The sequence below is a fragment of the Haliaeetus leucocephalus genome, unplaced genomic scaffold (genome assembly GCF_000737465.1).
Source record: "Haliaeetus leucocephalus isolate CR32 unplaced genomic scaffold, Haliaeetus_leucocephalus-4.0 Scaffold451, whole genome shotgun sequence".
Taxonomy (NCBI): domain Eukaryota; kingdom Metazoa; phylum Chordata; class Aves; order Accipitriformes; family Accipitridae; genus Haliaeetus; species Haliaeetus leucocephalus.
In genome coordinates, this window is record NW_010972887.1 from 2,243,688 (window position 1) to 2,270,488 (window position 26,801).

General features: G+C 42.5%; 2 protein-coding genes across 2 annotated transcripts in view; one reads left to right on the plus strand and one right to left on the minus strand.

Annotated features, from left to right (window-relative positions):
* GPR39 (G protein-coupled receptor 39) overlaps nt 1-19,905 on the plus strand; it is an 81,990-nt gene extending 62,085 nt beyond the window's left edge. Inside the window, exon 2 of the mRNA XM_010575131.1 lies at nt 19,382-19,905. Coding sequence (XP_010573433.1) covers nt 19,382-19,905 — 524 coding nt within the window. The remainder of the gene's footprint in view (nt 1-19,381) is intronic.
* A 355-nt stretch (nt 19,906-20,260) lies between these two features.
* Nucleotides 20,261-26,801, minus strand: part of LYPD1 (LY6/PLAUR domain containing 1) — a 22,626-nt gene continuing 16,085 nt past the window's right edge. Inside the window, exon 4 of the mRNA XM_010575224.1 lies at nt 20,261-20,496. Within this exon, the coding sequence (XP_010573526.1) occupies nt 20,261-20,496 (236 nt within the window). The remainder of the gene's footprint in view (nt 20,497-26,801) is intronic.

Below are 26,801 nucleotides of genomic sequence, written 5' to 3' on the forward strand. Positions count from 1 at the left end.
TCAAGTCATTTAATTGTCGTGGTAAAGCATTTAACATCTAACAACCATGGAGACATTCTTCTGTAAATTATGGAATTCTGGGTTTCTTTTTTTTAAACAGTAAGATTTTGATTTTGGGGTTTTTTTAAGGTGTTTGAAAAGAAGTCTGTCAGCATAGTATGAATATATTAACCATGGGAAAGGGCTGCAGTAATGTTTTCCCATTGCTCGGGCTGGTAAGTTTGTTCAGGAAGACATCAGAGCTGAGAAGGAAAGGCTTCATGTGGACATCCAGGTCTGTTTGATGCTCTGCCACAGGATAGTGCTTTCTCTTGATGTTGAGGCAATTTCTTAACACCTGTGGTGCTATTTCCCATCTATTAAAAAAAGAGCATTCTCTCATGCAGGCCTCTACAGTTTACCTGGGCATCTACCTGTTTCACCTGTTTTCCTGTGTTCAGGCAGGAATTATCTTTTCTGCCTTGGGTCTGTATCATACCCAGCACAGTACAGCTGTGATCTCACATAAATAAAGCAGCTCATTGTCCTTGGTGCCACTGCTAGGGAGTCCTAATTGTACATGTTTGGATGCGAGACACTTGTTCACTTGGGGACAAGTGCAGTCGCCAGCCTGGTGCAATGTCCTGATCCCAACAACTCAAACTGTATGGGACTTACTTAGGAGGCAAGAACCAATGTCTTAAAGGGCCTCGGTGCTCCACCAAGCCAGGGAGTGCTGACACGCATTGTGCTTAGCTTCAGCATGACATAAGAGCTTTTTAAATCGAAAACTAGCTTATGGCCTAACTAAAACAACAAGAAATGTTAAACTCCTCCACCAAGGAGGCCTTTGGAAGGAGCAACTGTGACCTTCAGATTCGAGGCTTTACGTTTTCTTTTTTTCTGAAGTGCAGCTATGGCTTGTGTATTATCACTGGTCTTGTTTTTCTAATCAAAAGTGAACTTATGGTTTGTATTTTTACTTGGCGAGAATAGGACCTTCCTGCTTGCAAGTGGGAACAAGTGTGTTGCTTTTAAAGCTGCATAACAAGTCTGATAGTTAAATGTATAACACTTGTGTTTTGTCACTGAAATCCATTAGTCTGTGGCACAGTGAGAGTGGCTCTGGTATGCAGGCTTTAAGATGCATTTGCTTGAGCAGCCTCTTCTTTTGAGTACTGAACCACATTTGCTCACTGCTCTTTCATTATATATGAACTAAACACAGAAAAAGTTATTTACAACTATCAGGCATTTCTACATGCAATATTAAGAGAGGTTTTCCATTAGCTTCGAGATAGAACAGCTTAAATTGTGTGTATGTGTGAGCGTGTGTGTTTCCTGGCTGCTAGTATCTTGCATTCGTGTCCCTGGTGTTAATCCTGTTGTATTGGGACACTGCGAGAGTGTTAGGATGTTGCACCCTTCTGTACTGGTACGTGTGCTCTAGTGCATGACTGGTATTTACAAAAACAAACTGTGAACTACTTGGATCTGCACTGAATGGGGAAAAAACTCTCTTGGTTCCTTGGAATGCTGTCTGGCTTGAGCACACTTTTGCATATTTATTTAGACACTTTGATTGCCGCAGAGCATGGCAGCTCTGAAGAACTTCATGAGCTAGAAAGTGCTTCTTGAAACAATTAGATTTCCCAGACACATTACACTGGAAACCAACAGCATACCGTTGGGGAGGTGCCAAACTGGCTGGTGGGGGCAAGCAAAACCCAGAGTGGATCAGCATAAATGAGCTGTGGCATTTTCTTGAAACTGTTTCTAGGAGACAGAAGTCAATCTTCACCACTGCACCTGGTTTCTTTGTGCCGGTGTTTTGTTTTCTGGCCTCAGGGTTTTTTCTGTTTTTCTTTTCTCCCACATCAGATGCCCCCTCTTTGCTCCAGGGCATTGGGTAATATGGCAGAAATGTTTGCTGGGTTGTGAGAGAGACTCTCCAGACCACTGTCCTGGCTGGGGGACAGGGACTTCCCAAGCACATGTGGGACAGGGGAGCCTCGCTGAGCTTCCTCACCAGTGGTGCGGGAAAGCTGCTCCTCTGAATGGACAACTGCAGACATTAGAAAATGGACCTTTTTTTGGCAGAGATTTTGGTGTCCCTGACCCTATTCCCAGGCAGGGCAGGTGGATGCAGCAGTGTTCCAGCCAGTGTTGCGTGCCCCTGAGTGCTGTGGTACCAAATGGGAGCCATGTGTGCTCCTCTCCGCACATCACACTGGTTTTGGGGACAGTCCCCACAATGTTCAGCTGCTGCTTTGGCCCAGCAGCCTGTCATCCTGGGGAAGTGCTTTGAGCCTTGTTTCCAGTTCTCACCAGGCCGAGAGGGTGGAGGCCATCACCTTTCTTTGGGGATTTGTCTCAGATCTAAGAGGTACCTGTGGCTCTTGGGCTCACAGGAAATTTTCTTTACCACAAGGCATGCTTAGTGCTCATGAAGAGCAGGTTGCTAATGTTCATTTGTTCCTGAAATACCTTCTGAAGGCAGTAACTTTTTTCTTTCTTCTCCCTTAAAAACACCAAGGCAGGGCATGCACCAATGGAGTTTGTTACAGTGTCGTAACTGGCTTCAGCTCCTGTCATTAATTGATAATCTTGCCGGATCTGCTATAATGCAGTGCCAGCTCAGCAAGCTCCAAGGAACTCTTGGGTAAAGTGCTCTCCATTTTGAGACCATCAGCAGCAGCTTATCACTTGATTTATCTGCTATTTCCAGGTGTGGAACTAAAAGTAAACTGTCACTGTAAATCACTAATTCAAGCGGAGTGAAAGAACAGCGCACAGTTTGCATATTTCAATACCACTTAATTAGAAAAAAAAAAAATCCCTTGTTCCATACAAATGTACAATGCAAATCCTTTCTCTTAATGCTTCAGATGGGTAAAATGTCCTTTTGAGTCCCACATGTCTAATGCTGCTGCTCATCTTGTTACAACAGACTTTTAATTTTGCCCCTGGGACCAGATCAGGGAGTAGCTTTCTTTAAAGCCCAGCCCAGTATGTGTCTCAATCTGGGAAAGAGTCCCTGCCTGCTGCTGGCACGTACACCACTGACACCTCTTAACCCAGCCTTGACCCTGCTGACCTTATTTATTTATTTATTTATTTATTAAAAGAGCCTTTTGTGTTTGCTAATTGTGTAACTGCCATTTTATGGCCTAATAGTCCTAGATGAGGTTGAGCTATGTGTCTTCCCTAAAGGTGTTCTTGTCTGACTCTTGTTCAAAATCAGCTTCTAACTGCAAATTGTGCTTTTGCATGACTAGACCTTGTTCTCTACCAGGCCCTTATTTCCTTGTAGCCACCTCCATGGAAAACAGAATCATTTACTGGATCAGTGGGAATAACATTTTCTTGTGGTGTGCCGCTTCGGAAAAATAAGTGATTCTTGATACAATCACTGCCTTCAACCCTCCTCCCTTACCGTCCCCCTCTCCCCTTCTTCCATTACCCTTTATGCTCCTGCTGCGCTGCTGGATGACTGCACCTCCAGCATTTGCATCTTGTCCCTCCCTCTGCTCTTCATCTTGGCAGTGTAAATTGCTCCAGCAACCTCATAATTTTGATCTGCAATCATTTTGCTCCACTAGCTTATGGCAGTGCACAAACCAAACGCTTTCTTTTTAGACTGGGCTGGCTACTGGTGTACTGATCTCAGAGTAACTTTGGAGCTGAGAGGTTTGTGAGGTGCCATGTGCACCAAAACGTGGATTACAAATTAAAGCCAGAAGAGAGAACATCCCTTTTAAGAAAACATCCGACATTTCAATTCCTGTTTTTTTTTTCTTTCAGCACTTGCCAGTTGCTATTTAAAGACAAACTTATAAACCCACTATCCCGTTATAAAATGAAATATCCTGCTTTAGAAAAATGAGCAAACAAACAGTAACACCATCTTTTGATTTATTGGTGTGATTTTTTTTTTTCAGAGGTGATCTCTAACATAACAGGCTTTTCTGTGGTGGCTAAAAACATTGCATTGTACATAAGATTTTCTTGTTCAGATCAATTTGGTAAATTTTCATTTAGTTTCAGAGTGGTTCATTTTGTTGAGGCTTCATTTTGTTCAAACTAGCAACTCAAGAGGTTTCCTGTAGCTTAGAGAGATTGCTTTTGAATTGGTACATTATTCAGTCATGAATTGTTTCTTTAGTATATGAGCAGCTGAGTGGGGTTTTTATTACAAATATGAGTTTGAGTGCAGAACAACTACTATTTTGGCCAAATAAAGAATGTAAAATTAAGCACGAGTCTTCATAGTATACTGTGATGCTTTTCTACACTGTGTGCATTGGGTTTTTTTTAAGTACTTAGCAAAAACCTCCTGTAGGGCATGGTAATATGACTGGCTGCACACAGACTTTAAAAAATAATACAGTATATTGTAGAAATATGGCTACAGTAGTAAGAACTGGAACTGTTTTCCTATTACCAGAAGATACAATTGAGTAAATTTTGGTCTTTGTGATCTGCTACTAACTAAATAGGTCTTGAGCTGCATTCAGTATCTGATCCTATTGTGAAGTTCTGAGTGAGCGTAACACGATTTCTGCAAACACTGAGGTAGTGAGGTGGTGTTCGGAAGCAAAGCAAGTGCAATCCCAGTGTTATGTACCAGCCTTTGAAAATATGGTTTTCTTCCATGTTGTTTCTTGTTGTTTACCAGTGTACATGATTGCTTTTACCTACCTTGAATTAGTTTCCACCTCTGCAGGATTTTTTTGTCCAATAAAATTAACTTGGGTAAATGGAAAGCAGTAGGAAAGAAATGTCTGTTTTTTGAAGATGCTGTCTCTGGATTTAGGGAGATTCTGTAGATGGAAGATTCTTATAGCAAATCAGATGACATTATTTGCTTAGTGTGTGGCAGCAAATTGAGGACCTTGCGTGTTCCAGCTGCCTTAGTAAAGAGATCGAGGGTCTCAGTGCCCCCAAGCAGATCTCCTGTGTGTTTTGCTGTAATAGGCTTTACCAGTGCAGCCACCAAAAATCGTTTTCCCTGACTTCAGAGGTGGGAGGCAGGGTTTGTAAGGGCAGCCTAGTGCCCACAGCACAGCTGCCTGGGGTTCACTGTAGCACCAAATCTAGGCCCTTGGCTGTCTGACTTCAAGGAGATAAGAGTCCATTTTTGCTCTAATATCTTAGGAGGCAGCTGCTTGTCTTTTGCTACATGACTTACTGGTTGAAGAAGTTTATTGCTACATAAGAAGATGATTTAGACTTTTTGTTTTAATCTCTTAATCTTGAATATTTTAAGAAAAATCAGTTCTATTAGCTCTTGGGAGTTAGAGTTTCACTCATTAGCAGGGGAAAACCTTACAAAGCTCAAGAAGAAGTTATCTAAAAATCTCTCTTCCCAAGACGTCTTAGTTGATAAGTCTGAGTAGAAAAACTTATTTCAAAGTAAGAGGCCATTCTGGAAAGAGGATGAGAAATTAAAGTCTAGTGGATATAGCTATGTTAATGGGGGCAGAGCAGCTACTTAATTACATAGCAATGTCACAAGCAATAGGATTATCTATTTCTGTCATGGTACGGGTCAAACTGAAGACCAGCAGTTGAACTTAAGGTGCTATATAAATGCATAGGAAAGTTCCCAAATGCTTCTAATTGCCCTCTCGGTTGCTGTGAATACCGATATTTAGTGATCTTCTTTCTCTCTTTCATAGTCATATATTTATTATATGTGAAAGGGTTATTGTAAAAGACTTTTCTCCATCACTGTGCTACTGTGTGCCCAAAGCTAGAGCCAGCTGCATGAGGCTGGAAGAAGAAATGTGTTTTGCCATTTACAGTAGGGTAGATTTAGTCCTTGCTAAAATCCCCTGCATCTTCACTGTGCTCCAGAAAACACCATATTTATCACCAGATTCCAGAATTTACATTAAAAATAGCATAATTGAATCAAATGCATTGCCACATCTTGATTCCTGTTCTTTGTTTATAGGATTTCCTCTAAAAAGCATTGTCTTATTCCTGTATTTTCTAGGAGAGAGGGAGCGAGCAAGCTGTTGGATAGTTGGAGCTCTGGCTTAATTAGTTTTCTCAGGTCCGCAGTAATATCTTACAGTTCTTAGTGTTTCTTGGAAAGGTGCTACAAAAGATAGAGCGAGTTGCATGCTCCAATTCCACCTGGAATACTCTAGTTAGCTGTGGATTCACCTCAAGGAAATAAAAGAGAGTTAAAAGGCCAGCAAAAATGTACCCTGTATGGCTTGGATAAAGAAAGGAACATGCACTATTTTTTTCTGAAGTTAAAAAAATCATTATAAGGGGGTTTAGTTCAAATAAATTATATATAACAGAATGAGCTGATATCTTTTACTAATACTGAGATTCAAGACTGAGATTGCACTTGTGGAGGAGAGGAAGAAACGCTGTCTGACGTTTGCTGTGAGCTGTTGCTGCGTGCCAGCTAGCTGAGACATTTTGGAAGTCCCCAGCAGCTATCTGAAAGCAAAGTGCAAATATCACAGCACAGACACAAGGCTCCCAAACCAAACGGTGTCTGCATGCTCGGTGAATCCATGTTCAGGTGTTTATTTGAATGCCATTTCGCAGAGCACATTCGCCTTTTCACCTGATATGGGGAGACTTTGAGTCTTGCACTTTGAATTAGGCTGCTGCCAACGTTGTGGCAAGGGGGAGGAACACTCTTGATCTTGTATATATATTCCTTGAAAAGGTTTTGAGAAAGGAGGTTTTGATATGTTTGCACTCATTACGATTCTCTGGACAGCTCTGAAATGTAAATAAAAGGAGATTCAGGTGTTAGCAGAGAAGAGACTTTGCTGCAATGGAAATACTACTGCTCCCTGAATAGCCTTCTTGGAGGGAAGCTGCAAACAAGCAGTGTTTGGCCAGGACATTTTTCTTAGTGCAGTTTCGGATAGCTTCAGCACTACCCAAGGCTTTGATCCAAGTTATCAAGGTTAGGCCTAATTTAAAGAATAAAACTGCCTTGTTGTGTACTAGTTACTTTGTATTTCCCCTGTTAACATCATAGCCAGGACATGCTTCAAGGAGTCAGACTGGAATTCGGTGTTCATTCACCTGTGGTGTTGGAATTGCCACTGTGGCTGTATTGAAGATGGTTCAATCAGATTTCCCCCTCTCCCCACCCTTTGCAAAAGATAGCCGTCTGCTGCCCCAAAATACCTCATTTCATTTCTCACACACTGTTTTCAGGCAAGAAAGTCTTCCTCACTCTCCTGTGGATTATGATCTTCCTTAAACCTTAAACCAAATTCTGTTCTGAAGATGTGTGAAACTTCAGCTTTCATTTTGACTGCATTTGTTTATTGTTTTCCCTCTGAAGAGGAATCTGTTCAGAGCAGAAGGCGGCTCACTGTTGTCAGAAAGAGCAGGCTGTCGGTGTGTTTAGAAGAACGTGAGAGTCCTTCAGGCAGCCTTTCACCTGCCCATCCCAGATTTGTAGTGGCCAAAAAGAAATATTTGGACTGTGTAGGTGTTTTCCTGGATGATTTTCCATGAGGATTAGCTCCTGGGGACTAGCAGCTCCTGTGTGCTGGTCTGGGGTGGGACCTGTTTGTACCGTTTGCTGCAACAGCCCTGTTCCCCCCACGGCTCTCTGACACCACACCGTGCCCCGCTCTGCAGCTTCCACCTGCTTTTCCTTCAGCAGAAACATACCTTCTGATTGAGACAGACAGCCTCACCCACATCAGTAAATATATAAAATATATTATGTTATGATAGAAGAGTTGCAGAGGCAAGCCATATGCAGTGGGGGTTAGCTCCAGAAACAATCTGGGTGGTGCACGTTAACTGTTGTGGCCAGATGGTAAATCAGGGTGGAGGAAGAAATGGGAGGTTTGATCCAAAGCAGCACTCTAACTCTTTTTCCTCCCATCAAGGGAAACTGAGGTACCAGTATCTTACTGGGCTGACATAGTCACCTTCCTCAGGGACAGAGGAGAAAAATAAATGGGCCTTCAGTGCCAAAGCTCAGCCACCGAGCTGTCAGCCTTCGTGCCACTCGTGCCACATCTGCCTTGGTGCTTTTCTGCTCTTCCACTGCCTGGATCCTGCTTCCTGTGGTGGGTTTTGGTGTAGAATTCGGATAACTGCACGTAATTTTTATGGCAATTTGCTTTGGTTTCTCTTCTTGCTTAGGCTGCTGAACATAAACTCCAATTGCATTTGTTTTTTAAAGCAGCTGGCAAGCATGATCTTGCTACCATTTGTGTATCAATAATTCCATTTTCATCTCACTTGCTACAAACAGCATCTTCTTCATTTGAGGGGTTTTGGTACAAAAATCTGACTTGGAGAATGATAATCTCTCTCTCGTTTAGGAAGAGCTTTGCTGATTGTCCCATGATGATCAGTTCCATGTAACATGTAGCTCAAGCTTGTCTTCCTGGCAGAGCTCACGAGTATCTTATGTATCTGCTGAGCTAATATATTGTCTTTCTGTATTTGTATTCTGCAGCTGATTGTTCAATGATTTCTCCTGCTGAATTGCAATAGATGAGCTGTTTAATGTTGCAACGGCTGATTTTGTAATGTAAAAACAAAAACCCTCTCGATTCCAAATTGTGTTTGCTAGTTAGAACGCAGAATTTAAATGAGATCTATATGGAAGATGTATTTTTCCCATTGTTTCACCAATGCAGAAAGAAAACAAGTCTTCACTCTTTCTAAAAGAAAATCAAAGCAACCATGGCAAGAATTTGTTTTGCAAGGAAGAAGCATTGGTAAAAACTAAACCTGTTCCTTTCTACACATTTGTGTCCATATTAGTATTTTTTAAAAATACTTTCTCAATGCAGAAATAACAATTTCCAATAAGAATGTCTTTTCTGACAGCTGGAATGTTAAAATTTCTAAAAATGAGCAGTTTAAAATATATTCATTTTATCATGATATGTCTTCTGGTGCTGAGTCTATGTATATTTCCACAATATTCTTGATCTTCTTTTCACCAAAGTAGCCCTGATTTAAAATTTCTTTTATGTTTTTACTGGAGAATTGTTGTAGTGAATGGAAATGAATGACTCAAAAGTAGATGCTGGATTTTGTAGCTTTTATTGACAAACTGCTTGAGATGGGCACCTGAATGAAGCAGTTGACCATTGCTTCAAGTGCCAAGTTGGTATTTACTGTGAGGCATAATGATTTCATGACTGTTTGCCCACCTATGTGAGAGAAAGCACCAAAGAGGACAAGGGAGTATATGAAATTCTCCTGTTAGCTTTTATGTTTTGTGGCAGCCTTGGCTCTGCAGTGACCAGTGTGCTTTGTCCACAGAGTTGAGGTCCCCAGAAAAGCACTGCAGCGTGCTGGTGTGGTGACCTGAAAGGCTAACCTGCACATGGGGGGCTAACCATGCTGCAGGGATGCTGCTTCGGCACTCCACTTTGAAAATGAACTATCCAGTTAGAGTATCGTAGACTAAACCATCATTTCTGTGTAAACTTGTGCACATTTAAGAATGAATTATAGCTGATGAGGAGCGCTAAGATGAAGTTTGAGATTGGAAGATTAAAGCTGAAGAGCAAGATAAACTTGTATTTGAAGTACAATTTTTAACAAAAGGAACAGAAGAAATAAATGACCATTAAAGATAGGAACTTGTGTGGGGAAGAGTTTCAAAGGTGCTATTGTTGCTGCATAACAGTGGCTGTAAATGTGTTACTGTCTCTATAATTTTTAAGTATGCGGTGGGTTGACTGTGGCTGGACGGCAGGTGCCCACCAAAGCTGCTCTATCACTCCCCGCTTCAGCTGGACAGGGGAGAGAAAATATGACAAAAGGCTCATGGGTTGAGATAAGGACAGGGAGAGATCACTCAGCAATTACCGTCACAGGCAAAAGAGACTCAACTTGGGGAAAATTAATTTAATTTATTACCAATCAAATCAGAGTAGGAGTGACAGGTCCTGCGCAGAGCCTGCTCAAGCGTGGGCCTCCCACAGGGTCACAGCCTCCTTCAGGCATCCCCCTGCTCTGGCATGGGGTCCTCCCCGGGCTGCAGGTGGAGATCTGCTCTCCCGTGGACCTCCCTGGGCTGCAGGGGGACAGCCTGCCTCACCATGGTCTTCCCCACGGGCTGCAGGGGAATCTCTGCTCCGGCGCCTGGAGCACCTCCTCCCCCTCCTTCTTCACTGACCTGGGGGTCTCACTCCTCTCTCCAGCTGCAATGACTGTTGCACAGCTTCCCCCCTTCTTAAATCTGTTCTCCCAGAGGCACGACCACTATTGCTGATGGGCTCGGCCCTGGCCAGCGGTGGGTCCGTCTTGGAGCCGGCTGGCATTGGCTCTATCATCAGACATAGGGGAAGCTTCTGGCACCTTCTCACAGAAGCCACCCCGGTAGCCCCTGGGCTACCAAAACCTTGCCACACAAACTCAATACAAAGTATTAAAACTAACATGATTTCCTCTGGTAATGTAGGAGCATGTATGGCTTTTAAAAGCATATCATGACTTTAATAACCATTTCGCAAAAAGACTGCTCATGTTCAGTAACAATACTTCTGTCATGAAACTTCCTTGAGTATTTTTAGCTTTTTCTAGTGTTTGCACTGTGAAATAGCAGTATTTTAAAATATTTGAGAAACAAAACTTGACCCTGCTAAGAACTTAAGATAATTGTGAGATATTTTAAATTGCTAAGAAGTAAAACTGTTAACACTTGTGTCCTCACTAATTATATTCTACATATCTACATTCCCCTGACAACTGCTGATGCATCTAGTATCACTCTACCTAATGGCTGAGGGCTTTTAAGTGACAATGCAAAGCAAAAATAGCTTATTGCTCTGAAGAGCTCTGTTTGCCATTGCTTGTGGAGAAGCGTGTGATGGGATCCCTGGAAGCTGTGAAGTTTTAACGCTGCAGAGTCAGAAAAGATTTTACTGTTGTGCCCTGTAAGTCCCAGCTGGACGGATCAATGATACACAGACTTGAAACTTTGGTTTAGCTCCCTGTAAATGTCTCATAATCTTCTCTTTGTTTAATAAGAATGTATATGTTTCTTAACCCAATACACTGTTTATCAGTTGTAGAGGACTGAAGTACAATGGAGACTGAAGCATCAGCACTCTGCGAGAAAGCGCACGTAACTCTTCTGGGCAGGTTCCTTCAGCATTAGTTTCTATTAGAGTTCAGGTTGCTGGAGACACAAAATTTGCCTCACTGAGTAGCTGACCTGATATTGCAGTGCTGCATCCAGCCTAGAGCAGCTCTTTGTTGCCAGTCAAGGAGAAGAAATGTGTGCAGCAGAGAAGGGAGGACCTGAATGGAGCAAACCGTTGGGTGATGCAGGGATTTTGACCAGAGAGAGGAGTTGTGGGCACGCTGGTCTGGTGTGTCATTGATTTGACCCAATGACACAAGAGTGGGCCAAAACCTCTAACAAGCCAGTTTGGGCTCGGTGTTGTTGTGGTACCCATAAGGATATTTGAGGAGCGGGGAGAGTGTAGTCCAGTCTGAGTGAGAAGATGTACACTTCAGATTCTGCTAACATCTCCTGGGTCTTAGTGATGATTTACGTTGGCATGTAGTCACCTGTGAAATGAAGTCTCAAAAGCAGCTGCAGGTGGTTTTTTGATGCCAAGGGTGGCAAATACTTGTGTGAAATTCTTCTCAATACGCGTGACAACTCCAGTTATCTATGGAAGCTTTTAATGAGGAAAAAAAAATAAATTCCCTGTGCTGTCACTGCCCCACACTTGAACACACTACTGTTTTGAGGAAAGAACGGCTGTTTATGGGAGGAATGCATGCATTGCTTTAGCATTTGTGATTTAGCGAGACTATTAATGGGCTCTTCCTTTGGAAGAAAGATGACTTTACGTGCAACAGAACAGCAACATACTTATTAAGACCTTGCAGGTTTGGGTTCACTTATTGCACCAAGAGGCAGCTTGGTTCTTCTCAATGCCTTTCATTTATTGCACCACTTTGTGGGACAGCACTGTCCTATCACCCAGCTGTGCTCACTAATGAGATGCAGCCCCATTGTACAGCACCCTTGAGGCCAGGAGGAGTGTAATGAACACTAGATGGACCCAAATCACTCTGAAGGCTATGGGAATCGCTGGTCCATTGGTTTTTTTGCTGGAAGCTGTTGACAGGATCAGATGTACATGGAGCTGGTTTTCAACTCTTTGTCCCAGGCCATATGCTTAATCCTTCCAGCAGTATTTATAATGATAACTAGTTCATTACTGGCTTCTGCTCAGCTTAAACCCATTCTGAGAAGGGCTGTGAGGTGTTTGCCAGAGCCTCTCTGAGCACTTGGAGATCTGCCTGCTTGTGCTGGTGACAAAAATGTTCTCTTGCTACCTCCTTTGTCCTTGTTATCCCTGCAGTACCATCACAGGCAGGAGCAGGGGCTGGATTTTATCTCGGTTTTGCTTTGCCAGTGGAACTCCTGTGTATGTGGTCTATACGCAAGGTGGCTCCACAGCAAAGGCAGCAAGTCGCTGATGTGCAGCAATGAGGAAACTCCTGTTCTCTGAGGAGGCTGCACACTTAGGAGCCAGCCCAGATCCAGTGTCAGATCCCAAAGTGAGCCTGCAGATCTCTCTGGTAGTTAGAGAAACTCTGATCGGGAAATCACTGGGAGATATACACTGGCCATATCTTCTCTTGTTTCCTCCCTGTAGTTACTGCCCAAGTAGGGTTAGTTTACTTATTGCCTCCTTCCCTTCCAGAGAAGCATTTTTCAAAGGCAGATCTGTGATTCTGAAAGTTGAGGATAAAAGGAACAGAGTTGCTGAATAATTTGAGCTTATACAAAATGTATGTAGCAATGCAAGTATTGACTTGTTTCAGTGAATATCAAAATTTATTGTCCCTTGAACTAAATATTGACACAGACAGAGCAGTATCAATATTTATCTCTCAGGTTAATACATTTTTATATTCACCTCAACATACATCAATATGTGCTTATTATTATTATAATGTTTGTCCTTCAGCAGAAGAAACTTGCATGTGGTTGAGAGGGAAAAGGGAGGTTTAGATTAGTATTCTTTTCCCATTTTAAACTTCATCAGATGCTTTATCCTGCACAGGACACACACCGCAGCCCTCATTCAAGCAAAACCCTTATTGATGGTTGTGACAGTCTATGCACTGAATACAGGATCGAGTGACTGATTTTTGGGAAATGTGAAGTTAACTGTCACTAGTGGAAGGGGCAGCAAAACCAGCACTTCTGTTTTATAGACTAGTTGCTTGGTGGCGCTTCCAGCAGTAGCTCTGTAACCAAGAAAGAGCTACTTAACAGCTCACAGCAATGAGGCGTAGCACAGAATGCAGGACACAATTGACAAGACTTTGATGCCGAGATCCAGCTGTGAATTGCTGCCTATGAAATGATGCTGTTAATGTTGAACAGGGGGACACCTGCAGACCGCTAAGGAACCTTGTGGTAAGCTTCTCTCACGCCTGTGTTACATGTGGCACTCTGCGTCTGCATGCCAGCTGGAACTTTATGCACACTCTTAATACTGTGGAGAACGCGGTGGCCTATTTGGGCTTCCTGCATTTGTTCAAGAAGCAAATGAGTGTGTGCAAGATGAGTGTGGCCACTTCACTGTGACTGAAGGATTGTCCTTCTGATCTGTCCTGTTGCCTTTTTATGCTCATTCTAGATCTTGAAGAACAAGATGACAGAGGTTTCCTAGCTAGATCATGAGGGCAGGCTGCACAAAAAGGATGCAGGCATGATGGCACTGAATGTCACAAGACTTGTTTGGGATCTACAAAGGCCTTTTAGCACATGATTTATGCTATAGGGAGCCATTTATGTGGAGATATCAGCTCTGGCAGTTAGGCAGACACAGTCTAAGTTCCACAGAAGCACTGAAGAAATGCCACTATTCCTCTCCGGATTTTGGTTTTAAACCTCCTGACCTTAAACACAAGGGAGCTGAAGGGGCCGGCAATACCCAGATTGGGAGCACTAGTAAAAGGTGTGGTCCTCTCTCCCAGTCCCTGCACACCCGTCTGCTCATCAACAGCTAGTTGATGATAGAGACAGAGAAGGGGTTGAGTCACATGTTGATCTGGATAGGGGCTGAACACCAGATATTCACCAGAAACTGTTAAAAGCCGAAAGTTTGGATCTGAAATTCTACCCGGCTCCTGGTAGACCAGAGAAAATTCTCCAAACTCTTACCTGCCAGAAGGTGGCACTGGGCTGGAGAGCAGAGAAGACAGTTCCCTCCTTGAGATGCTCCAGTCTTCCTCAGTTTAACACCGCTGAGGAAGCGCAGTCTGCATCGCTCCTGCTGCCGACAGCAGTGCCGAGCGGTGCCAAAAGCCATTCGGCATCATTCTGGTTGGCTTCTTTGCTGCACTTACAAGTCAGACTCGAAGTAATGAAAGTAACAGCTGTTTGTAAACTGACATTTAACTGACAATTGTCAGTAGACAATAAGCATATGGTAGCTGACTTTGCACATGCAGACAACTGCAGCAGCGGAGGCACGGAGCAGCTGCAGATGCTGGAAGACAGCACTGCATTGATCTGCAGTTGGGAAGGTCATCTCGGTGATTGAAGACTGCGTTTTGTGGCTTGACTTTTTTTTAAAAAGCTAGAAAGACAATAAACTGATGCCTTATGTCCCTATTTCTAATGAAAAGCAAGATTTTTGAGTCCTGGTTAAAATAATATAAATACATGCCAAAACCCCACCTCCTGAAAGTAACATTCTTAATTAGTACTGGAGTCTTTGCTTTTTTCCTTCTCCTGAATTAGTAGTGACTGATATTATGACCATCAAGAACCTGATTAGCGAGAAGGTGTATTTGCTTGTGTTTTCAAAGCCATTTGTAGCAGAATCAAATAGAGATGAAGTGCCTTCCTGATGATTAGTATTGCTTTATGACAGTAAACTTAATAATGAGGGATGGTCTCAGTAGTTTCCTCTTTTGGGAGCCAATACCTCTGATGCATGGTTGGAAGACTTTGTGACTAAGGCAAAGGGCATTAATGTCACATTATACCTTTGAGTATAGTCGGGCCAAGTATGTGAATGTGAAATGAGGGCTAAAAAAAGTCTCCCTCTGAACCAGCTGCATCGCTGCCTGCACTTGACTCATAACTCAGTAACCATATGCTTATATTCCACTGACAATTGCCATTTAAATGTCAGTTTACAAGCAGATGTTGAGAACCTGCCTTTGTGCCATTAATTAAATCACAGAAAAGCAAAGTCTGAGGTTTAACGCTGCTTAGGCTAACTATGATGAGACTAACAGCAGAGTCCAGCAGACCGTGATGGACCAGGGCAGTCAGGGTTAAGTGGCACAGGCAAAGGAGCATGGACATGAGGTCACCGCAACAGCCTCAGTTAATGGGCTATGGCAGCCAAATAAAGCATGTTGCTGACATTTCCTAGTGACAGTTACAATTTTGTAGACATTTCCAAGTTTTGTGGGATGGCTGGCAGTGGCCAGGATAGAGGAGAAATGCTGGACTGTAAAAGGAGAAAGATTTAAGTGCTCAGGTGCAGAAAAAAAGGCAAAGACCTATTCAACAGAAGAACAGGCAAAATCTGGAAGGGTGGAGAAGGAAGCCCCCTCTACTCTACCAGACATTTGCATGTATTTAAAATCCTTCCCAATAAAGTTCATAATGAATTTAATTCAGTCCCCTATGGCCCAGAGGAATGTTCTGAGTAATAAAAAAGTATTGCTAAGGGACAGATGACTGCCAAACTCCTATTCTGTTCCAGCAATGCATATTTATATTATTGGCACTTAAACACGAGGTTTATTTTACTACATAAATGATCCTTTGCCACATACTAAGAATTAATACTGTAAGATCCACTTCTGGGAAGTTACAATAACAATTCCCAAATTTAAATCAGTTAAATTTGTATGCTTTATTTTTAAAGAGGTTTGGGGTGGGGTTTTTTTTTCAGATTAAAATAGTAGTTGAATGTGGTAATTCCTGGTTTTGGTAAACTATTTTGTGGCTGGTTTATGACTTAGCTTTTTAAAGTGGTTTTAGTCAAGGATCTTTTCATGCCTTTTTTTTTTTTTTTGTTACCTTGAAATATCTACATCAATGTTAAATGAATTGTAAGCTCAAACACTTAAAGGTTGAGACGTATTCACTTACACATAGTCAGCTAGGTAACACAAGGGCTCCTGGCTTCTGTTGGCATGGTCTAATGCACTTTTGATGATTAAACAGAGTGATTCAAACGTGTGTTGGAAACTCCAAGCACCAGTGATGGAGGTCACTGGACCACAGCATTACTTTGTTTATAAACATCATTATGCCATGGAAGATAAATCTCTGCTCTCATCTAGTGTGTCACTTCAGTGCAGTAGTCAGGACAATGGAAAAAAAAAATGGAGCTACTACTTTTTTTCACTTTAATAAGGAGTGGAAGGGAAAGTTGGGTATGAGATGAAATGGGAAGGAGTTTAATTCCTAGCAGGCAGCAAGCTCAAGGGAAAAATGCAGCAGTACTGGTGTAAGATGCAGTTTGGTTTACATTCAAGCTGATACAATGTTGTTTAAGCGCCTTCTGCACATTACAGTACAACACAAACTTCTACAGCCTGTGTACAAGTTCAAATTCATGGCAGCAGTAATTCAGTCAAAATACTTAATGCCAAGGTCTGAACATACAGCTTTTCTTCTGATACGCTTCAGTTTACTTCATAACTCCATGTCAAGTGTGAACAGTTGGAAAAAATATTGTGAATTTGTCAGCATGTTTATTTACATGGTGCATCTCCTTTGAATCCACAAGCATTTTTTTCAAGTGTAAAAATGAACAATTACTCATCCCAGGAAAACAACAAAGTTTTACAGACATCTCCTCCCACTCCCCAAAAGACTAACCTCACCGCACTGCGCAAGGGCACAAGCAGCTCATTTTTCAGTTGCTGTACACACAACAAAATATTCAGTTCCCCGGAACAAAAGTGTCTGAAGAATATAAGGGGGAATCTTAAGCATTTGGCAGTTTGAACTAAAAAGAAAGGTCAATGGCAAAGAATTCAGATACAAGCAAAAAATCAGACCTCTCAGAGCACTGCATTTGAGCTTTAAAACTGAATGCAGGCGTTGTTTGCTCACAGTGTTTCACAGCAGCATTCATAATTTAGGAAACTATTAACCAGCATGATGAAGTACCCTGTTTCTAACTAAGAACAAAAAAAATTACACTGTAGAGCTTATTTTCTTTTCCCTTGAAAGAGATAATCTGGCAAAATTTGACAAGAATTCTGCAGACCTGGGTTTGTGGGCTTTGCATTTAAGTTGCACGGGAGAAAAAGCCACAATGGAGCAGCAGCATCCTTTGGCTGCCTTTTTATAAGGCCTGTCACAAGTCACTGCTCAGGGCTCCTTATTTTCTGTTGGTCTGTGCCAGGACCGCTATCCCTGTATTTGTTATGCTGACAGCAGAGAAAAAAAGCACTGAAGGCTAGAAAATTTGCAGGACCAATACAAAATTCAGATCAGCTTTTGACAGAGACACAACAGGTACTGAAAAATGAGGCAAGAAGGCAGGGGAAGAGTAGCAGAGCTGAGTAAAGGGGCATGGGGTTGAGTAGGAATGGGAATGAGAATAAAGAGACTGTGGCTGAGGAGAGTTATGGTGGTTAAAGAACAGAAAATGGCAAAGGTAAATGCATTTATCACTTGCCTACTAAGAACAGCCTACCAGGGCTCTCAATCTAGTGCTATAAGTTTAAGATGCGCAACTTCCCCATCCTACCAAAATTACCGCAACACTGATTACCAAAGCAAATGATCAAAAAGACAACTTTTATTTGGTAGCTCATTCAGTGAGATCGTAAATTTGTTAAAGTAATTATAGCTTTCATTAACAAAATTAATTTCTTAAAAAAAAAAAAAAAAGACATTTCATACCTTTTTTTTGCTTGGGGGTGGTGGTGAAGAGAACTTGAACGCACCTTGTTTAAGCCTAGGCAGTTTCAAAGTTAGGAAAAATCTTTCTTCTCTTTTCTGCCCCCCTTCCCCGTTACATTCAGGTCTTCCCACTAGCGAAGTATCATTTTCCTGGCTTGAAAAATCAGTGTGCACTATTTCAGAGCTGCATTCCTACAGTGATCTGTTCAATAGGGGCAATCTGACTTAGTGTGGACAGGTAAGAATTAAAATGCTTCTGTTGAGAAAGGAGGCTAGACAGTGGAGGAGATTAACAATATAACAAAAGTCTACTGGAAGTGAAAACTGTGCACCATCAGGATATTCTCTAATATTTTGTGCCTCTGCAGCAGGGAAGCCAACCTGCAACTTCTGCTCCCTCTAAGTGTTCATATAAGGCACGTTTCCTGCAAAGAGAAAAACAAAGTGGAAACGGTAAACTGGTGGCTGTATTGCATTTCAGAAGTAATGCTTGGTGGGGGGAGCACTGAGAGGAATTATTTTGTGTACCTGGTATTTCATGCAAGATGTCAGGCTTTCCAGCGCTTACATGCACCAGAAGCAGTGGATGCCAACGGGGCTCTTCCCCCTGCTCGGTCTCCTGCCTGGGAACAGAGCCTGCTCAAGTTCACCCATACATTTCTTCAGGGCTGCCATTTTGAAGATGGCATCAGCGCTGCTACTCTAGTGAGCGCCAGTCCACTGAGGCAGAATTTTCAGAGATCCAACACTTAAGTCACCCCCTTTTTAATGCCATTAGTGATGTAGCAACAGGTATTTATATTTACATATAAATACAAAATGGTCAGATACCACATTTTTAAGCATAATTTATAATCTGAAACTGCTTACACTTCAATGACTAGGCTTGGGTTTTTCTCATTTACATTCATAATTTAATTCCACTGGAATTTGATTTTTAAGAAAGCCCAACATATCTTAATTACCATAAAAAGATCCATACATATTTTACTTAAAAATATCTTCTGTAAGAGGAAATTTACCAAAAATAACACGAAATATATTATTATGCATACATTTTCTTTTTTTGTAAAGTACAAACAAGAATCTGATCTCTTCTGGGTATTGCCTGATCTAATATGGCTATAGGTTCTATTTATTTTGTTTGCTTTTCAAAGTAAAGGGAAAGACATAAGAAATGTAAGAACACAAACCAAAATAAAAATGCATTCTTTCCAAAGATACAGATATCAATGAAAGAACACTTTGAAAACTAATAAATGACAATAGGTACAAAGAAACACTATCCAAGCACTATGCAGTCTTTTGTCAGAGCATGTGCTGCAATGACCTTGTAACAGTTATTAAAAACAACAAACAAAAAAATGCTACTGGCAGAAAAAGCTGTCAAGCAAAACACTGAAAAATCAGTACTATTTCCTAACAAGTAAGTGCAGAACTGATACTAAGTATTTTATGGTATTTTTCCCCTGTGTATGCACACCTCCTTCTTCCTCTTTCTGTTCACAGGACTGATTGTTGCAACTCTGGCAATATGCTGGATGCCAAACCAGGTTAGAAGGATCATGGCTGCTGCTAAACCAAAGCAGGACTGGACTGTCCCCTACTTCAGAGCGTACATCACTCTTCTTCCCATCGCCAATACCTTCTTCTACCTCAGCTCGGTGGTGAACCCCCTCCTGTACAACATCTCTTCTCAGCAGTTCCGCAGCGTGTTTCTGCAGGTCCTCCGCTGCCACCTGACAATTGAGCATGCCAACAAGGAGAAGTTTCTCAGAGCCAACCTGAGCTCCAGAGAAAGGAGCACCCGGTCTCTACGCCCGCTGCTCTTCATTTCGTCTAGGCGCAATTCTTCTACAAGGGGCAATAACAGAGTTTTCTTAAGTACTTTTCAGAATGAGACCAAGCCTGACTGCAGTCCACAGAAACCAGGTCTTGAACCATCGGAGCCCAGCTTGGAAGTAATGCTGCTAGAGACTAGCTCAGAGCCCAGTCCAGGAGCACAAAACGGCCTTTGTGAACATCGAGTATGACTTCATAAGGCAAAGTTAATGATTAGCAATGAACTTAAAAAACATGGAAATTAAAATGACTGAGGAATTGACTGCATCTTAAAAGGAGTAACACAGATGGACTTGTTTCCAGTTATGCAAAAAGAGCAGGAGTTTTGTATCCTGCTGCTGGGATTTTTAAGTGCACACTGGAAATTCAACCGGCTAACTGAATTCATTAGCTGCCAAAAATATCAGCCCCCCCCTCTCCCCACAAACCACTGAACTTCCCTCACTGTTGACAGGGATCTGGAAACAAACAGAAAACAATTGCAGTGTCTTTGAAGAAAAGAGGAAACAGAACAAACTGTGTCAGGGCAAAAAACTTGCTTGAAGTTTAGCAATACAAAAACAACAGAGCCAATTTAAGGAGCAGAACGGTGGTTATCACGTGTGCCCTCAGCACTACGCCAGAATTCCCCCTCTTCTTTGGCCGGGGTCCATTGCAGAGCGGAGTGTTGCAGCAGCTGATACAAACAGAGTTCACCTTCCCTGGAGAACAAAAGGACTGGTACCCAGCAGATGCTATCAGACACGCTGCTGAAGACGCGCAGGATTTGCGATACATGATTCCTGTGACACAGAGCAAAGGTTACTTAGTTTGGTATGAATACGGTTTTGCTTTACAACACGATTCATGCTTGAAAACTGCTGCAAAACCAGTTTACATTTCCAAGGCAATGCTGGTGATTAAGCCAGACACCTCAACTGTGACATGGCTAACAGCTCTGCACTGCAGGAGAAGCACAGTCACTCTGGTTTGGATTTTTCTTTTATTTGATTCTGTTGGAACCAAAAATATTACAAACTTGATTTACATAATGTATATCAAATGATGCATTTTATAACCAGAATTCTTAATCTTTTGGAGTAAGCTGTTTGAATAGCTATAACTGAAATGCAGTTAGTTTGCAAATGACTTTTGTTTCTGTTGCTGAATATGGCCGAGTTGTTTAAGGTGTCTAAGTAATTACAATTTTCTATGCTGTTAATTTGTTTTTTCAGCATTGTTTTTTTACTTTTCTTGTTCCTTTGCCACACAGAGACGAGTAACCAAGAGTAAAAGGAGAATGACTATCAGCAAAACTTTCATACCGCCCTCCCCCCTTTTATATTTTTAAAGAAAAACTAGAAGTACTTTCCAGGTAATCTCAGTTCTTGCTGTCTTTGAAGCTTAATACCCTCAACAACAAACATTTCCATTTGTACAGAAATGGCTTTTCTGAGTTGAAAGTCTTCCCTTTTAAAATGTAATTTAAATTAATCTAATTCTAATTAATAATCTAATTAAATTTATAATTTCCCAAATTGTTTTTACCTGAAAAAAGTACATTCTGATGCACATAGCTGTTATTTTAAAATGGTTTATAAAGGCTTTAAAACACATAGTTGCATTTTCCTCTGTCGTAGTGGAAAATGGTTGTGGCAGTTCCACCTCTCATTACTCTAAAATTTTCCTGCAAGTGATATAGTAGAAATTGTGTGTTGGAAAAACTTAACACATAAATAGATAATGAAGGTTTGCTGATATTGCCATGCGGTTACAAAAACAGGTAAATATTTCTAAGGATAATAAAATCACTATTCCTTTTGAATATGGGATTTGCAAGATTTTTTATTCTTCTGAAGGGCATGGGAACAGGATTCCCTTGGAGAACAGTCCCTCTGCATCCTGTAGCACGGTCCCAGAATGTTTTTAAATACACAGCGATCAAGACACTTTTTGGAGGGAGTGAAGCAGGAATATGACCCGCAAGTACTGAACTTAGAGATTCTTGTTCAGTCCCCAGAGACTTCGGAAATAAGCACTACAGCACCTACACAGTCCAGCAGACACCTCTGCGGTAGCGACTGCCACTGCGCTACTAAGTGCCCTGTATAGCAGCAAAACACTGTTTGGGTATGCTCAGAAAGAAGGATTTCCTGTCTTCAGAGAATTTTAATTAAAGCAATTCTTTTATACTGTCACAACACTGATGCCATCCCAACAATGCAGGGGTTTCCCCATTTTGTGTTCTCCCTCTGCAAATCTAAACTCTGAAACATGTTTTAAGGCTATCTATCTAGTTAAACTTCGGAAGAGAAGCCCTCGAGTCAAAGTTAAATCTTCCTCTGTCTCCAGTGAGCTTCAATCAATCAACACAGCAGGTAGAGCCTTTTCCCAAGAAGGAAGAGGAGCTACAGGCTGTTCTAGCTGTAACAGCAAAGGCACACCGATCAAGAGGCACAATCTCTATTACTATAGTTTGCAAAAAGAAGGGAGCTCTGTCTCTGTTGACAAACCACTGCTGTCAAGGAGCTCAACTGTGCTGCCACTGATCGGCTTACAATACTGAAATCTCAGCTGATGTTTCCCACAAAGACCTGGTCCTTTGTCCGTGGTTCTCCTGCAGTCTTCCAAGAGCTAAGGCAGACATGACCCTTCCCATGGCTACGATTAACTTTCTTCCTTCCCCTTCCCTCTTGAGAAAGGAATCCTGTATCAATGGAGCTAGGTACAGCCATTGTTCTCCCACCTCTAATCCCGCATCTCCTCATCACATACTTCTTCCCTGCAGCTACAGCCGCCCAAACTCAGCCGTTCCGCAGTCTTCCATACAAAGAGCAGTGAATCTCAACTTTCCCCGCAAAGACCAAGCCTCTAAAAAGCTTTTGACACTGGTGGACTTCCTATTCCCATTGTTTTATAGATCACTCTCTTCCTGCCATTTCCTTTTCACAGGATTCCTGTGAAGCCCTGTTCACAATTTGAACTAGTAAGTGATTTATTAGTTTAGGTCCCTGAAATATCATGTACTTTGCACTTTTCCTGTAGACAAGGAAACTAGAATTGTTCAGTGCTGTGAACAATTAGATAATGCCCTCTGAGGCACAGTTTTCACCAGGCAACTCTAGGAGACCTTTCCGGCAAAAAACATCGAAGTCCTGCAGTTTAACACCACGTGTCTACAACAGCTCTGTTCTCCAGGATAAATTCCAGAGAATCCTGAGCTCCTTTTGAAGTCAAAACAGAGTATTCCTGCACAGACCAAAATTTTACAACTCAAAGTTTCAGGCACAGATGGACCATGTCCATGCCTAAATAGAGAGAACAATCTAACTAGTAAAATCCCATTTGTAACGCTTCTCCTGGGGCTTTTCTGTAAATATGTCTTATAATAGGAAATTCCACTCCCAAATGATTTGTTTATTCCCATTCCCAGCTCCAGTAATCTGAATTGTAACAAGACTCTTTAAATAATTAAAAAATTCAGCACTTCTATCAGTTTTCAATAGCTATTGGCTAAAGACATGCCCTTCACCTCCAAGTTTTTTTTTCTTTAACTACTGATAGATTTTTTTGAGCTCACGAATCAGCTGCTACCACACACTAACTGCTTTTTACAAACCATCAGGTATGAACTAAACTTGATCAACACAGAAGGGCTGTGCTTTTTCTCTAATTTTTGCAGTATCCTTATAGCAAGATACAATGAAAACAGGCATAGAAGACCGACGGAAAAAAGAGAGAATGTTAGCACTATGGGAGTGACGTTTTAAACCACTTCAGATGTGATTTCCCTTTTTTTGTTTTTTTTTTTTTTTTACCATGGATGTGAAAAAGCAGTGACACTTTAAATAGTATGAATTAAAGAAAGGCAGGAAAAATACTGTTAAACCTTCTTCCTATCACATTGTGATTCCAGTTCAATTGTGGTAGGAAATAAAACTAGTACAACTGACTTCCATGGTTTGATGCCAGGGACACTGCTCTCCTTGCTCCAGCAAACAGGTTAATGTACCCTGGTTACCACAGTTCACCCACTCAGTTCAGACAGGAGAGCAGCATCCTTTCTGGATTTTCTCTAGAGATTTTTTTCCTCAAGACCCTCTCTCGCAGTGGTTTGTTGTACTGTTGAGTCAGTTCTGAAACTACTTCTGAGATCTTCCTGAATCATTTGCCACCAGCAGGCTGAACTGCAGGCAGTTCTTCAAAGTGGTTATCTGCCTCATAAGACTCATACCACAGACATAACTGCTAATTACCGGATATTCTTGCTTGAGCAATCAGCTTGATACATTCATTAACACATCACCTAGAAATATAATTGCAAACCTTTCTGGGAGCTTTTCTTCTACCTACCTCAGATTGTTCTGAGCTGCTGGCTAGGCAAGGAGACTACACGTTTTAAACTCTGCTTTTCCTGGGATGGGGTCATTCCCAGCTACCTACCTTCAACAGTTTACAGCAGTGCTCAATTAGTATATCTACTAATATACAATTAGTGTATTTACTGCCCAATCTCTTGATGGTTGAGTACCAAATAATTTGTCCTTTTTCGCGGATTCAGCAGCCCCCCAACAGTGTGCGTTACACATATGTGTAGGTACTATCATGATGTTTTACTATGAAGTACCTACTACTGACCAATTGATTCTCCTTCATTTTGGCTTCAAGGTTGTGGGGCTGGCTGAAGATGTAGTTCAAGTACTTTTAAGAAGTGAGGGGAGTATGCAAGGCTAGATAGAATATCTGTGTGATAATGCAGTGGTATTCCACACCCTCTCCTTCCACATACACCTACTACAACTACTTTTTTTAACACGGGGGAAAAAAAAAAAAAGCTTTGGGCTTCAATCGGGCATTGAAAATTTACTCCTAGACTGAGCAACTTGCCCATCGTGACACCCCTCTCTTCCCCACATGGGATTGTACATTTAGATAGCATCAAGGCCCAAACTACTATTCCTGCAGGATTTTTGCCTTATTCCATGCAATGAAGTGATGGTATAAATCTCAAGGCTTTTCTACAGTTCCTGCTTGTCATATTGATTTTCTCACCTAGATCCGTTCTATACACACGCCCCCCCCCCGCCCAGCTCGGCCCCCCCCCCGCTTAGCTGCAGTCTAGTGCATCTGCACCCTGGCAATGTTTTGGCCACACTCAGATGCATTCAGTCTTGACAGCAACAAACAATTCATGATACAATTTATTCAAATCCAAAAGTGGGAGTTCTTCCACTTACCGTGGCTGCAGAGCCCAGTACATGTTCTCTTGAATAACAGCTTAACTTGTTACTAGGACAACCAAAAAAGGTGACATCACACCTACTTCTTAACGCTGTATGTATGCAGAAGGCACCAGAAGATCCAAGCTTTTTCTCTTACTGCTTGAAAAGGATCTTATTAGGCACCTCTGATTCTTCTGTTATAGCAGGTACAGAAAAAAAAAGAGCAAGTGTAAGCACAACTCTCCAACTTAAAAGCCAACCATAATCCAAGCAGTGTGCAACTTTAGTTAGCACCTGTACTCTCAAGACCGTCCTTCAGCGAAATACAGTCTCTGAAGCCAAAACAGGCAACTAGGATACCACCTCCGAGATCAGTGACCTAATTTCTAAACAAGACAGTCACCTTCCCACCCTATGACCCGACTACTCAGAAACTGCCTTCTGCAATGGCACACCTGAGCAGCAAACTGCAGCCCTCTGCTTCACCCTAGAACAGTCTATGGCCTCCTGGGCACAAAACTCTTAGCTCTAAGTAAGTTTGACTCCTGTCAAGTAGACGATGTTGCTTCACCCAATGCTAACTTTTCTAAGGCAAGTGCTCTATCTCACAGGCTATGACTGAGACTCCTCATTTTAAAAGAAAGCTTTTACTACAGTGTTTTTGTACATAGCCAACTTTGTAGGCGCGCATGAAGTCAGATTTGTCTTCTGCAACTCATTCCACAGAAACTGCTTTAACAAAAATCTTCTGCGTGTATCCTGAGTATGCCTGTTGCACTCAAATCTTTTGGAACATTAGAAAACAGTTTATGCCCAGCTAGGGTCCAGGAATGAGGCATCCTTGAGCAGTCACAAAACCACCTTTTCAAGACTGGACCATACACAGAGCCATAGCTTCAGGCACGTAGAAAAGTTTTGTACCTTAAGGTAGGTAAGTAAGTAACTCAAAGTTAGCATGCAGATCAAGACAAGCAGCATTCAGTCAGCGGCGAGGCCAGCAGAGGCAACGGTAAGTCGGCGGCTAAGCGCTAGATGGAGGTGGACTGGGAGGTTCCTGAGGCCCAGGAGCGCCGGGGAAGAGCGGAGGGACCCGGCCAGAGCCAGCGGCTCTAGCGAGAGAGGCTGATGCAGCGTGGGCATCGCCAGGGGCGTGGTGTGTCAGTTTGCCCTGCAGTTTGTGCAGGCAGGGCGCAGCCCCTGTCTTCCTCTTCCAAGCTGAAGAAGGGTACTCAAGCAGTGGGCATTGGCCTGGAAGGAGACCCAGGTATGGTTGCCACTTGGGTGAAAGCCATTGTTAGGAAAAATGTGGCAACGCAGACAGAGCTCCCACGTCAACATGCAGCTGTCCAGGTCTCTGGCTGCAGGGAGTGCCTGAGTCCATCACTGATGACGGAGGGCAGTGGGGACACCTCTTGTGTGAGGTGTGACCAGGCAGATGATCTGCTCAGCCTGGTGGTAGAGCTGAAGGAGGAAGTGGAAAGGTTGAGGAGTATCAGGGAGTGTGAGAGGGAGAGAGATTGGTGGGCCCACGCCTACCATCCCTGAGGCAGAGGCAGCAGATGGAGGCTCTGCAAGAAGAGGAGGTTCCCCTGCCCTGTTGCCACCAGGCAGGAGGGGACCTGAGAGATGGAGGGGAATGGATACAGGTCCCTGCTCGGGCAGGCAGGCGAGTCCCCTCCCGGTCTCCCTCACCTTCCCAGTTGTCCCTATACAACAGGTATGGGGCTCTGGACCTTGAGGACCAGGCCAGTGAAGATCAGGGTGTAGATGAAGTCCTATCTAGGGAGGTGCCTAGGGTCAGTCGGGCAGTCCCACGCGTTCTCATATCCTCTCAAAAAAGAAAAAGGAGGGTAATTGACATAGGCGACTCCCTTCTGAGGGGGACA